At 37.9% G+C, this 13,607-nt stretch overlaps 1 protein-coding gene across 1 annotated transcript; it reads right to left on the reverse strand.

Annotated features, from left to right (window-relative positions):
* Window positions 1–223: 223 nt before the first annotated feature.
* Window positions 224–1,032, reverse strand: LOC127119447 (uncharacterized). The gene is made up of 2 exons (XM_051049681.1): window positions 759–1,032; window positions 224–671 (listed from the first exon to the last, which is right to left on the reverse strand). The coding sequence occupies exons 1-2, from the start codon at window positions 960–962 to the stop codon at window positions 342–344; spliced, it is 534 nt and encodes a 177-aa protein (XP_050905638.1). The 5' UTR covers window positions 963–1,032; the 3' UTR covers window positions 224–341.
* Between the last annotated feature and the right edge of the window lie 12,575 nt (window positions 1,033–13,607).

Below are 13,607 nucleotides of genomic sequence, written 5' to 3' on the forward strand. Positions count from 1 at the left end.
ACCAGAATACTCAGGGACATCTAATGCCCGACTAAGTATGCCCTTAGTATCATCGGGAGATAAAGACTGAGATAGCTCCTCCTGAAAAATCAGATGAATACCGTATACTTGTCAAATATTTGTGTATAAAAATGTTATTCAATTAATGAAAAAATGTTATACTTACACATTTCTGGTATACGTGTAAAACTTCTTCTTGAGGAACTCCAGATTTGCCCACACGGGCTTCCTTCCACAAAACATGTGCAGGAAGAGATGTTTCTGAACTTTCCTCCTTCTGCAGCTACACATTATGTCATACAATTTGATCAGATAAAACTAATATATGATGAACAAATTTGTTATCGCAATTTATAAATACTTACCATGGATTGTTCTAAGCGTCCATATCCGACACGTCCTTTTCGGTACGGATATGCGGGACTTGATGCTCTTTCCCGATTTGTAGCACTTATTCTTTGAAAAACCGGGTCTTGTCTTTTGGATTTGAAAGCTTCCCATTCTTCAGCCGATATCAAACTTTCATATTTTTTAGGAAGCTCCGCATCCACAAAATTACCATCCGCATCCTTAAGGAACTTGGATGATAAAAATGTCCGAAACCCTCTTAGAAGCTTTCCGGCCAATTTCATACAAAAACCTCTTCTTTCTTCTTCGATGTTAAAACATCGCTAAGAAAAACATACAGATTGATAGTTAGTATCGGTAATTGAAAAAACATAATTGATACCGTATAATTAAGGGCCAAATGATTGTACCTTTATCTCACTCCAAATTTTTTCTTTGGACTCATTCAGCTCTTTGTTTCTCCAATCATCACATGTAATGGGAATTTCATTCCTTACTAGTGCACCGATAAAACTAGTTAAGGTATGCCCATTAGGTTCTATAAGCTGTCCCTGGTTGTTCCAACAGACATCTAGTATGATGCCTCGAGATCTTCCTTGGACCACCCTCCTCATTACTGTGATGCCTCTTCGAATTTCTTCTTCCGCGGATACTTTTTTACTAACTTCCTCATGTTGGTCATCAGCCATGTCTAACCTGTAATAAACCAAGGAAACCATCAAATATCAAATATAACTTATAATCAAAGCAATTGAAAACAAAAAAGTAAAGAAATCATGCATTATCAGATATAACTTATAATCAAAGCAATTGAAAACAAAAATATAATGAAATCATGCATTATCACATATAACTTATAATCAAAACAATTGAAAAAATAAATAAAGAAACCATGGATAATTTACCTAAGTCACTAACATCTCTTTCTTTTCTTTGTTGGAATATTAATCACTTGTTTCTTAGCAATGCGTACGGATGAATTGATCCAAATTCCCTCATTATGATCGTTTCTTATATATGACTCATCCGGTATAAGATCCTCAACTTCATCATTTCTATTCAACTCATTCCGTCTAATGCATGACTCATTCTCAACATCAATATCACATTGATCGACACCACTATCATCAGTCACTTTGTTAGAGAAAAGCACTATAGACCATTTTGTACTCTTCGGGTCATTCACATAGAACACTTGTTTAGCTTGAGATGCTAGAATAAAAGGTTCATCTTTGTACCCCACCCTAGTAAGATCAACTTGCAAAAATCCAGACTTATCCATTCGTATGCCACTACTATTCACCCACTTGCAACCAAAGATGGGAATCTGAAACTTCTCGTAATCAAATACCCAAATGTGCTCAATAACTCCAAAATATGACAAATTTGCATATTTGGGGTTTAAGTCCTTCATACTTGATATATGCATTGCTTCAGCTAGCACGGTGACACCACTATTTTGCATAGTACTCTTATCATCTTGTTCTTTGGTATAAAATGTGTAATCATTAATTGAATATGCGCTATGAGAAAACACATGCAAACTTGGACCATATGCCAAACATCTCAACATTTCTGTTACCGAAGAAGGATCTGAAGAGCGCTTCAAATAAATATGATCCTTCAACCATTGTATGAAACTTTGATTGTGCTCTATAACTATCCAATTTTCATTTCTGTTCGGATTTAACCTTCGGAGTACATCCTTGTGCATTTCAACATATGGCTCAACCTCATTATTATTGTGCAGAACATACAAATGAACTTGATCCCGTTCATCCCTTGATATTGTCACAATTTTATTCCCAATTAATTTTTTACCTTCCATTTTGTCGAAAATCTGAGCTCTGGGGAGTCCAATCGATTGAACGTTAGACAAATATTCAGTACAAAACTCAACAGCTTCTTCAACAATGTATCGTTCAACAATACAACCCTCTGGTCGACTTCGGGATTTCACGTACCCTTTTAATATTTTCATATACCGTTCAGCAGGGTACATCCATCTCATATAAGCTGGTCCACACAACTGTGTCTCTTTCACAAGATGAACAACTAAATGAACCATTATGTCAAAAAAAGACGGAGGAAAATACATTTCAAGCTCACACAAGGTAATTACAATCTCTTTTTATAGTGTTGGTAAGATCTCGGATCGATCACCTTACTACAAATTGACCTAAAGAAAAAACACAATTTAGTTATGGCACTTCTTACTTTTTCTGGCAAAATAGAACGTATACCTATCGGTAGAAAATGTTCCATTATAACATGGCAATCATGTGTCTTCAAATTCTTCAACTTGAGGTCTTTCATAGAAACAAGTCTTCTGATATCAGATGAGTATCCTTCTGGAACCTTAACTTCACTCAGAGACTTACACAAATTTTTTTTCTCCTTTCTAGATAAAGTAAAAGCAGCAGGTGGTAGATATGTTCGTCTTCCTTTCTTCACGGGTGCTAATTCAGTTCTCATTCCCATTTTTAACATGTCCTCCCTTGCTTTAAGGCCATCCATAGACTTGCCTTTTATATTGAGTAATGTACCGATAACACTTTCAAATACGTTTTTTTCAATATGCATAACATCGAGAAAATGTCTCACGTACAAAGACTTCCAATATGGCAATTCAAAAAATATCGACCTTTTCTTCCACCCACCTTTCACAATCTTATGTGCAAAAGGCTTGCCAAACTCAGTACGCACATCTTTCACCTTTTCAAAAACTTGTTCACCTGACAATGCGGGTGGAGCTCTACGATGTTCGGTGTCTCCATTGAATGCTTTTCTCCACCCACGGTAGTGATGTTTAGAATGTAAGAATCTACGATGACCGAGAAATACATTCTTCTGGCAAAGTTCCAATCGAATCGTATCGGTTCCGTCTTCACAAACAGGACACGCACGTTGACCTTTAATGCTATACCCAGATAGATTCCCGTATGCTGGAAAATCATTAATTGTGCCAAACAACATCGCCCTCAAATTGAAACTTTCTTTCCTATATCCATCATAAACCTCCACACCGTTCTCCCACAAAATCTTTAAATCTTCGATCAGAGGTGTCAAGTATACGTCTATGTCATTCCCTGGTTGTTTAGGCCCAGAGATTAACATAGATAACATCATGTACTTACGCTTCATACATAGCCACGGAGGTAGGTTATAAATCATAAGAATCACAGGCCATGTGGTATGTGAGATACTTTGAAGACCATGTGGGTTCATTCCATCAGTAGATAATGCCAATCGAAGGTTTCTTGCTTCTGATCCAAACTCAGGATAATCATTATCAATCTTCGACCACTGTGGTGAATCAGCCGGATGCCGATACATTCCATCAATAATTCTTTCATCTGCATGCCAAGTAAGATGTCTTGCATCGGTTTCACTACGAAACATGCGCCTAAATCTCGGAATTATCGGAAAATACCATAAGACTTTTGCGGGAGATAATCTTTTCTTATATCGAGACAAACCGCATTTAGGGCACTCAGTTAACATTGCATATTCGTTACGAAACAAAATGCAATCGTTAGGACAAGCATGTATCTTATCATAGCTCATGCCAATAGAGCACAACATTTTTTTTGCCTCATAGGTTCGATTAGGAAGAACATTATCATCCGGTAGCATTTCTCTCATAAGGGCCAACAACTCTGTGAAACTTTTATCCGACCATCCATTGCCCGCCTTTAAGTTGTACAACTTTAATACCGCAGAAAGTCTTGAGAATTTAGTGCAACCTTTGTACAACGGTTTCTCTGCATCGCTTACCATCCTCTCAAACATTTCAGGACAATCATGAAGATCTTCTTCCAGTGCTTCTACAATCTCTTCAACTCGATCACAATCGTATGTTTCCGTGTCTTTGTCGTATGAAGCATAGGTCGTATTACTTTTTCCACTCGATTCAACATTCTCGTTAATTTTCTCACCATGAAATATCCAACACTGATAACTTTGATCAATTCCATGCCTCAGCAAATGCGATTTCAATCCATGTGCGTCAACCTTACCAATATAACAACAACGCAAGCAAGGACAATGCATTCGTCTGGGGTTTTCAGCGTGTTGAACAGCATACTTAACGAATTCCGCAACCCCACTCTCGTACTCTTTGGTCATTCGATCGGCACAGATCCATGTTTTATCCATGGTTTTCCTACTTATTAAAGTAAACAATTAATCCAGACGAAAATACATAACTAAGGTAGTATCTTTGAATATCCTAACAATTATAAAGTTCAATTCATTTTAAACTTCAAAAACCTATACATAACCAATGTTAATATAAACTTCAATAACGTATCCGATACGCCAATATACCAACTTTAATTACCTCATCACTTTCATTTTTTATATTACAAGAATCAAACTTTTTCTATTACAATATACCTATAAGTATACCTATAACTATATTAGAGTTCGTTCAATCATTTTATGGGAGAAATCTTGTTCCTTTAGAATGAAAGTGAAATGAACAACACTTTCACAGTTAAAAAGAAAAAAAACTACCTATTCAATCTTCAAGTATAATCACTAAGGAAACATGAAGTTTGAACAATATTGAACATCTAAATCCAAGCCTAGTCATGACAGCCCCAACATGCAATGCATTTCAAAATTCATCATGCATACCAAGCAAGTATAAAGAAAATCAAATTGCATACACATATACATACACAATTCAATATACATACATACACAAACTAACAACTCCCAAATCACCAACTATCATTAAACATTGCATTTGTAACACCAGCAACTAACCGATTAGCATAGCATTTTCAACAAACAGTTAACCATAATTATCATAATTATAAATTTCAATGAAGAAACATGTACACCAAAGCATTAGTACATAGCATTACATGGCAAACTTCGTGCACATTAACATAACATACTTTTACTTCTATGACAGTTGCAGACCAAATTTACATAACAAGACCAAGCAATACATATTTTTCAACCAGCATACATCAATTCACGTGCAATCCATTAACACCATTTCAAAAGGGGGCATGAATGCATTGCTAACAATCATTTCCTACAGTAACAACCCTATTAATCATCTTAACAATGGCAGTTGTGGTGGATAGTAAAAATTTGATCAAGATTGCAACAGGGCAATGGACAAACCACAAGCATTGAGTGTAGATTCAAACAGGGCAGCCATATGCTAACACCAACCCATACACATACGTTCAGCCATGGATCTAATTGCACACATACAAGGCTATAATAAACAACAACGGGTCCATTCAAGCAGAGCAATTAACATAGGCAAAACATACAAGTGCAACAAGTATAAAAGAAAGAAACTATTGCAGTAACAATCCAAGTTATTTGAACTCATGGCATTACAATCAAACAAGCACATTTTTAACACCAACATTTCAGTTCAAGCCAAAGTCAAACAAGCAGGCGTTGTGGCATTGCATAACTAGTAAGCTAGCTAACTAACACAATAGCTCAGTTAGCATCATTGACAAATCCAAGAACACTCCAACATTCTAACTTCATTCTATGACAGAAATCCCACTGAGTTCATTAATTTTTCTTATTGTAATTGACAATGGAAATCGACTGTGATAACATCATAAGCATAACTAAACTAACTCTATTCTAAGCCAAGCTAATTATTTAACCATATTGACTAACATCTAACAAGTTAGCATTATGTTAGCATTAGAGCAGAACGTACCGTATTCAACTTCAAAAGATGGAAGAAGAGGAAGAGCATTAGAGCAGAACGTACCGTATTCAAGTGATCTCCTTGCGCTGCAACCTTCGATTGTTTGGGTGACGGCGGAGGTTCGGAGGTGAGAGGCGAGTGCGGCGGTCGATTGTTTGGGTGACGGCGGAGGGACCCTCGAAGGCGGAAAATAGGGTTTTCGGAAGTTGAAGGAAAATAGGGTGATATGGGGATGTCGTGTTTTGGAGTGTCTGCGTGATGTTGTGTGAGTTGAGAAGAAGGTTATGGCTGATGGAGATTGAGGGGAAGAGGATATGGCGGAAGTTTGTGAGGTGAGTGAAGAAGAGGGAAAACAAAAGAACAGAGAACGAAAGCGCTTTTGTGGTCTGAAATTTTATTTTAATTAGACCTTAGACAGCGCTTTTGTGGAAAGCGCTTTCTAAGGTATGCCTTAGACAGCGCTTTCCAAAAGCGCTTTCTAAACCCCCCCTTAGACAGCGCTTTTGGTTTTAATTTTTTTTTTAATTTAAAGACTTTAGACAGCGCTTTATCAAAAGCGCTGACTAAGGTCTATATTTAAAAGCGCTTTCTAAAAGCGCTGTCTAAGGGGGGGTCTTAGACAGCGCTTTTAGAAAGCGCTGTCTAAGACCCCCCCTTAGACAGCGGTTTCATTATTTTCTTGGAACATTTTCCGTGTTTTATTTTAATTTTAACCTTAGACAGCGCTTTCTTTTAAAAGCGCTGTCTAAGATGCGCTGTTAAAAGTCATTTTTGGCGTAGTGGATGTCTAATGCCATTATAGACCAATTATTGATTGAGCTCTTAGTCATGAGGGGCTTAAACCCTAGATATGAGCTTGATGGATCAAAGGTGATCATGTGCCTTACCTACAAAAGAGTTAGACAAATGTAAAGCCATATTTTTGGTATTTTGGTTAGTTAAGATGATAAAACACAATCACATGGTGCTTGGTGATCTCTCCCAATACAAACCCAATGAATGAGGGGTAAGGAGGATGCCAAGGTATGATCCCAATGCTAATGCATATGATGAGATAGCATGAGGGATCTTAGGGTCAAAATGTGGGTCTTACAATAAGTCTGTAGGACCACCGAAGACATTGTCGATTCTCTAAGAAAGAAAGCGTCTGAGGAAAGTGCAAAATAAACCACTTGTGCAGAAGAGGAACACAACATATTATAGTCCCACCCCCTTTAGAATTCCTCAAATGCAAATAGAAATATATGTCACCCAACAGAGTCGGAACATGATTCCCAATCAAGAAAATTCTAATGGCGTTAATATCAACAAAACCGTCAATGTCAGGCAACAAAGCCAAGCCATAAATGAGCAATACTAAGATAGACTCAAAAGCATCCATGCTACTGGCTTGAGCAAAAACAATAGCCCTATCAATGATAAACTCAGAAGTCAACCCAAGGATTCCTCCCTTCTTCACCAAATGAGCATCAATCTCATATTTCTTCAGATGAAGAGCTTCAGCTATGACATGAGATCTCAGGATCTCCTCCAATCCACTAAAAGATACCTTATTAGATACGGGCATACCCAAGAGACGGGCATACTCCTCCAACGTGGGCACAAGCTGATAGTCGAGAAAAGTGAAGCACCAATAAAGAGGGTCATAGATCTGAACCAAAACACTCAGAAGTCCTCCAACCACATCAGTCGATAACACAGACAAGAGTTTCTCATGACGTTGCTTGAAGTCCAAGGGATCTAGTACAAAGGATGAAAACTTCCTTAACTCTTTCAAATTAGGACATTTGAAATTGTACTTCTTAGTGTTCCTTCGTCCACAATCCATGGTCTGAAAGTATTTACCAAGAATATATCATCCTCTACTTTATAGGTTGGGGATCTTTATCCTCTTGATAGAATAAACCCTTTAACCAAGTGTTATTAGGTTTATCTCTCAAGGGGAACCCAAGTTGACGATGAGCCAAAGCAGGGTTTTAGTTTATTCCTCCTTGTATACCAATGAGAGGCACATTAGAGAAATCACCATAATTGTCAATAATATCCAAGCTACTCAATGCATAATCATACCAAATAATATCATCATTAGTAAGAGATATAAGTCTCTGGGACCATCGTAGACATTGTCGGTTCTCCATAAAAGCAGGTGTCTGAGGCAAGTGCAAAATAAACCACTTGTATAGAAGAGGAACACAACACACAATAGTTTCACCACCTTTAGAATTCCTCAAATGCAAAGAGAAATTTATGTCACCCAACAGAGTAGGAACAGGATTCCCAATCAAGAAGATTCTAATGGCGTTAACATCAATAAAACCATCAATGTTAGGGAACAAAGCTAAACCATAAATGAGCAATACAAAGATGGCTTCAAAAGCATCCATGCTGCCGACTTGAGCAAAAACAATAGCTTTACCAATGAGAAACTCAGAAGTCAACCCAAGAACTCCTCCCTTATTCACCAAATGAGCATCAATCTCATATTTCTTCAGATGAAGAGCTTCAACTATGACATGAGATCTGGGGATCTCCTCCAACCCACTGAAAGGTACCTTGTCAGATACGGGTATACCCAAGAGATGGGCATACTCTTCTAACATAGGTACAAGCTGATAATCGGGAAAAGTGAAGCACCGGTAGAGAGGATCATAGAACTAAACCAAAACACTCAGAAGTCCTTCAACCACATCAGCAAATATTACAAACAAAAGCTTCCCATGGCGTTGCTTGAAGTCCAAGGGATCTAATACAAAGGATGACAACTTTTTTATCTCTTTCAAATCAGGACATCTAAAACTGTACTTCTTAGTGTTCCTCCGTCCATAATCCATGGTCTGAAAATATTTGCAAGTAAGACCTTAGTTCCTCGAAATTTATTTTCGGTGATGAATGTCATGATGCGCATGTATGCATCAATGCAATAATCACACACAAGGGGTCACACACAAGGCAAACACAAACAAAGGTCAAGGGATGGAACAAGTCATTATCAAGATCAATCATCCATTTTGGTGGATTATGGTTTTCACCTTATCAACACCCAAGTTCCATTGATATTGATAAGACTTGGTCGGATCAACCAAGAATCAAAGGGTTTATTGTGAGTTACGAGCATGGAGTCGGGTTAAGAACCATGCTAGAGAAGTGTACTAAGGATAAAAACCTATAGACCATGATCTAAAAAGTTCCTAGAGTCTTAATCCCATCTGGCGCAACGCGAAAAACAACCGACGGAAAAAAACATGTTTACAGAGCCGCCACCGACGCTATTCATCCTATGACGGAAAGGAAGCGCATGACTAACCTAAGAAATGGGAAAGGAATGGTCTTACGACCAGAGATTACAAGGAACGGGAGTCGGTTACGCAAGGGGAAGGTATTAGCACCCCTCACGTCCGTCGTACTCGACGGGATCCACGCTCAAAAGAATAGGAAAAGGTTGCTAATAAACTGCTCAAAGAATGCACGCACACTGGAATAACAAAACAAGTGAAAGAATATGGAGGAAGGGGACTCAGCAGGATGTCGCATCCTGGGCCTACGTAGTTTGTCAGAAATAAACATCAGAGTCGATGTAGTTCGGGGAAATGGGAAACATGCTCGCTAGGATATCGCATCTTATGCCTACGTATCTTCTCTATCCAGAGAAGAATCAGAACACTCGTAGTTCGGCTAACGCACGCCGAAACAGAACACTGGAAAGAGACGCTGAGACGTCAAAAGAAACACTCAACAAGGAAACAGAATGCCAATAGTTAGACTTATATCTAACTCCTCAAAGCAAACACAAACAAGGAAACGGAATGCCAAACCTGGACTTATATCCGACTCCAAACACACAACACAAGGAAACAAAATGCCAAACCTGGACTTATATCCGACTCCAAACAACAAAACAGGAAACAGAATGCCAAACATGGACTTACATCCGACTCCAAACAAGCACACGCTAACCAGCAAACACCAAAGCAAAAGGGGATCAAATCAACAAGCTAATAGGGAGTCTGGAACTCGAGCCTAATAGCTGTCACCAAAACACACACAAAAAGAAAAAGAGTTCCCGAAGAGATCTCGCACGATCTCCTGCCTACGTATCTCATCTGGTATGAGAATCAGGGCGACGTAGTTCCCCTTAACAGGGGAGAAACTCTCTCCTAACCAGAGACCGGGGAATAACAAACTAAAAGGGAGACTGACTCGAGCCTAATAGTTGTCATGCAATCCACAATATCCCTATGTTGAGGTATCTAATCAGAACCTAACTCACATAGGAAGCAAGTCAATCAAACAGCAAATAAACACCAATCACAAATGATCAAGCATCACACACTATATACAAATAAGAGGCTCATACAAACGGTTGGTCTTTAGTCAAGGGGTCATATCAACCTCGACAAACAAGCCAAAACTGTAAGGGTATGCTGAAGCTCTTAACCACTAACATTGAGAGTTAGGGTGAAGTTGATGAAAGGTAATGAGGATTAGACCTCACGCTCTTAACCCTGGCCTGGGTGAGCTCAAATCAATGAAAGCTTGGGGATCCAGAAAGAGGGACCCTATTCCACTTGACTGACTCTATACAGAGATCTTGGGTACATTGTTCAAGAGCATCAGCACGTAGTGCGAGCATAATGAACGACTCACTGAATAACAGGGGATTGATTGCTAATCCCTTTTATCTGTCAATTAACTCTTCACTTAGGAGGACTTAACAAACAACATGCCTCATTTAGAGGTTTTTAGCACAAATGTAAACAATCACAGTCATTGCCTCTTAAGGAGGACTTCAGCCAAATGCCTGCCAAAAAAGCGACAGGACTTCCAGACTACATGGAGTGAGAAGGCTAAACAACCTCAGTGGTGTATCAACCACACTCCAAAGCAAAGCAAAAGCTAACTAGCAAACGGCTAATGTACCTGTACAAAAGCTAACCAGTTAGCATCTCAGACAACCAATCAGAAAACACACAGTGGAGCCAATGCAACTGCACACAATTCAAGTTACAAATGCAAGCACTCAAGTAAGTTCATCACATCCATTAACCTACAAGACAACAATAGTTAGTAAACAAAGTAACTTGCATCTCAAATAATGAGCAAACCAACCATTAGTGCTAGATACCTGAAACACAAACACAATTGGTGAGTACAAACCACTAGTACAAAGACTAGGGTCAAAGGCAAGTCAAATAGTCAAAAAAGAAGTCAATATTCCACATGAAGCACATTCAGTCAAGTAAGAAAAGGTCCTCAAAAGGATCAACCTCAAATCATAAGGCAAAGCCCTCAAATGATCAAGCTTATACAAAGGCAAGCAAAGTGCACACAATTGGACAATCAAACTAGAAAATCCAAATTAAAACAGAAATGAATCCAATGATCATGAAATTTTTTATGTGAGCTTGACATATTATGAACAATCATCAAACCAAAAATCAAGTCCACAAGAGTTCATATGGTACATGAATGAAAATGTACAAGTGCACCATACAAATTGTGACACAAATTGTCACACCAAATGTTCATGTGTCCAAAACAGTGGTATTAAATGGTAAAAATGCCAAACAAAAGCTAAAAGATCATGTTACATGTTATGAATAAGCATGTCAAATTTCAAGGCAATTGGACAAACCATGAGCATTTTACAAATCAATCAACACAACATGTCATTTTGGTATCATGTTCCAACAATCAAGCACATTTAAAAATCCAGCAATACAAAAATCATGAAATAAACATCAAAAAATAATAGACATCAACACAAGCATGTGGAAAAATGTTTGGATTAAATTGAAACATTTTTCCATTATTTATGATTTTTACAATTTGAAGAAAATAAAAATGAAATAATGAAAATCATATGGAAAATGTTATTGGAAATGAAATGGAAATATGCATAGCCAGGAATTGAACTCAGGACAAGCAGGTCAAAAGCGCTTAAAATGAAATAAAAGAAAATGCCAAGCGCAGGAATCGAACCAAGGCATGGACAGTAATTAAAGGCGCTCAAAATGAAAACAAATGCAAATCAGGAAAAATGCAAACGCCAGGGATCGAGCTCAGGTCTCAATGGTCAAAAGAAACGCTCAAAAATGAAATAAAGAAAATGCAACGCGAAGGATCGAACAAAGGTGCTTAAGGTTCCAAGCGCTCAAAGGAAAAAACAACTGAAATTAGGAACCATGCAAGCAAGGGATCGAACACAGGTGTTGTCGGTTCATGAGCGTGTTCAGTAATCAAAACGCAGCGTTTTGATGCGTAACCCTAGCCAAAGTCCAGGCGGTGGCGGACGGCTGAAACAACCGTCTTCTCCGGCCAGCCAGGCGGAGCGCCGCCGCAAAATTTTCCAGAAACTTACAAAATTGGTACCGTTGGAAAGCTCTTTCTATGTAGAACTCAAATATCACATTATCTAAGCTTAATTCCTCATGAATTAACCGGATCGAAGAGAAACATTTCTATGTGCAAAACTTTAAATCATTGTATCTCCTTCAATTCTTATCCATTTTTAATTCTAAGCATATCAGAATCATCAGCATAACAGGATCTACAAGATTATGTCAAGAAATTGGAGAAATAAGTTGGTCGAATTTCCACTTACTTGGAATGGCAATGCACTATTCACGCGTATTCAAGCCTCTAAATGATCTAGATCTGCTCCAGTACTTGTATCTTGAAGCTTTGTGTATAAAGAAGCACTTGAATCCACCTGAATCTTGTTGAATTTCAAACTTCCATTGATGTGTTCAAGCTCTTGGCATGCACGAATTTGAACTGAATTCCACCAAATAAACCTTGAATCTTGCTCAATAGCACTCCATGATCATGATTATGCAAGGAAATTTCAGAAATATGTGAAGAATTTTTTTGTTTTGAAGAGAGAGAAAATTGAGAGGGAAAAATGAATTTGAGATCTAGAATTATGGTTATGACCAATTCTGTTAGGATTTAGCTTTTATATCATGTACTAATGACTTTGCTAATCCAAATTAAGCTTGGTTAATTAAAATTAGTGAGAATTGGAATGAAATGCAAAATTTCAAAATGAGGGTGCATGGCTAATTCACACGTGAACAGTGCCATGTTAGGGCTTGAAATCACTTAAAATCATCTAATAAACACAATGGAAGTGGAATTTTGCTCATGTGATTCACCAATTTTAAATTGTCAATTTTCCCTCCAAAATGCATATGAATGAACACATGATCACATGAGCATTTTCCATTCAAGGAAATGGTTGATTTAGAAAGTATTGGTCAAGACAAGCATTTTGCAAAAAGAGTGGACCAATTTGGAGTTTTGGATCAAAAGTTATGGCACTTTGAAATTCCATGTACACTTTGTGATCATCTGGCCATAACTCCTCAACCAATCATCAGATGATCATGATTTTGGACTTTTTGAAAAGAGGAGAGAAATATATTCAACTTTCATGTTCACCAAAAATCCATTTGAAGCTTCTTTGATGTTGCAAAGTCAAGTTGAATATGGACCAAAAACTTGCCATTTTTGGAAACTTTCAATTACAGGTCACTTTCCATTTTTGGAAACTTTTGCCCTG

Source organism: Lathyrus oleraceus, chromosome 1, assembly GCF_024323335.1.
Source record: "Lathyrus oleraceus cultivar Zhongwan6 chromosome 1, CAAS_Psat_ZW6_1.0, whole genome shotgun sequence".
Taxonomy (NCBI): Eukaryota; Viridiplantae; Streptophyta; class Magnoliopsida; order Fabales; family Fabaceae; genus Lathyrus; species Lathyrus oleraceus.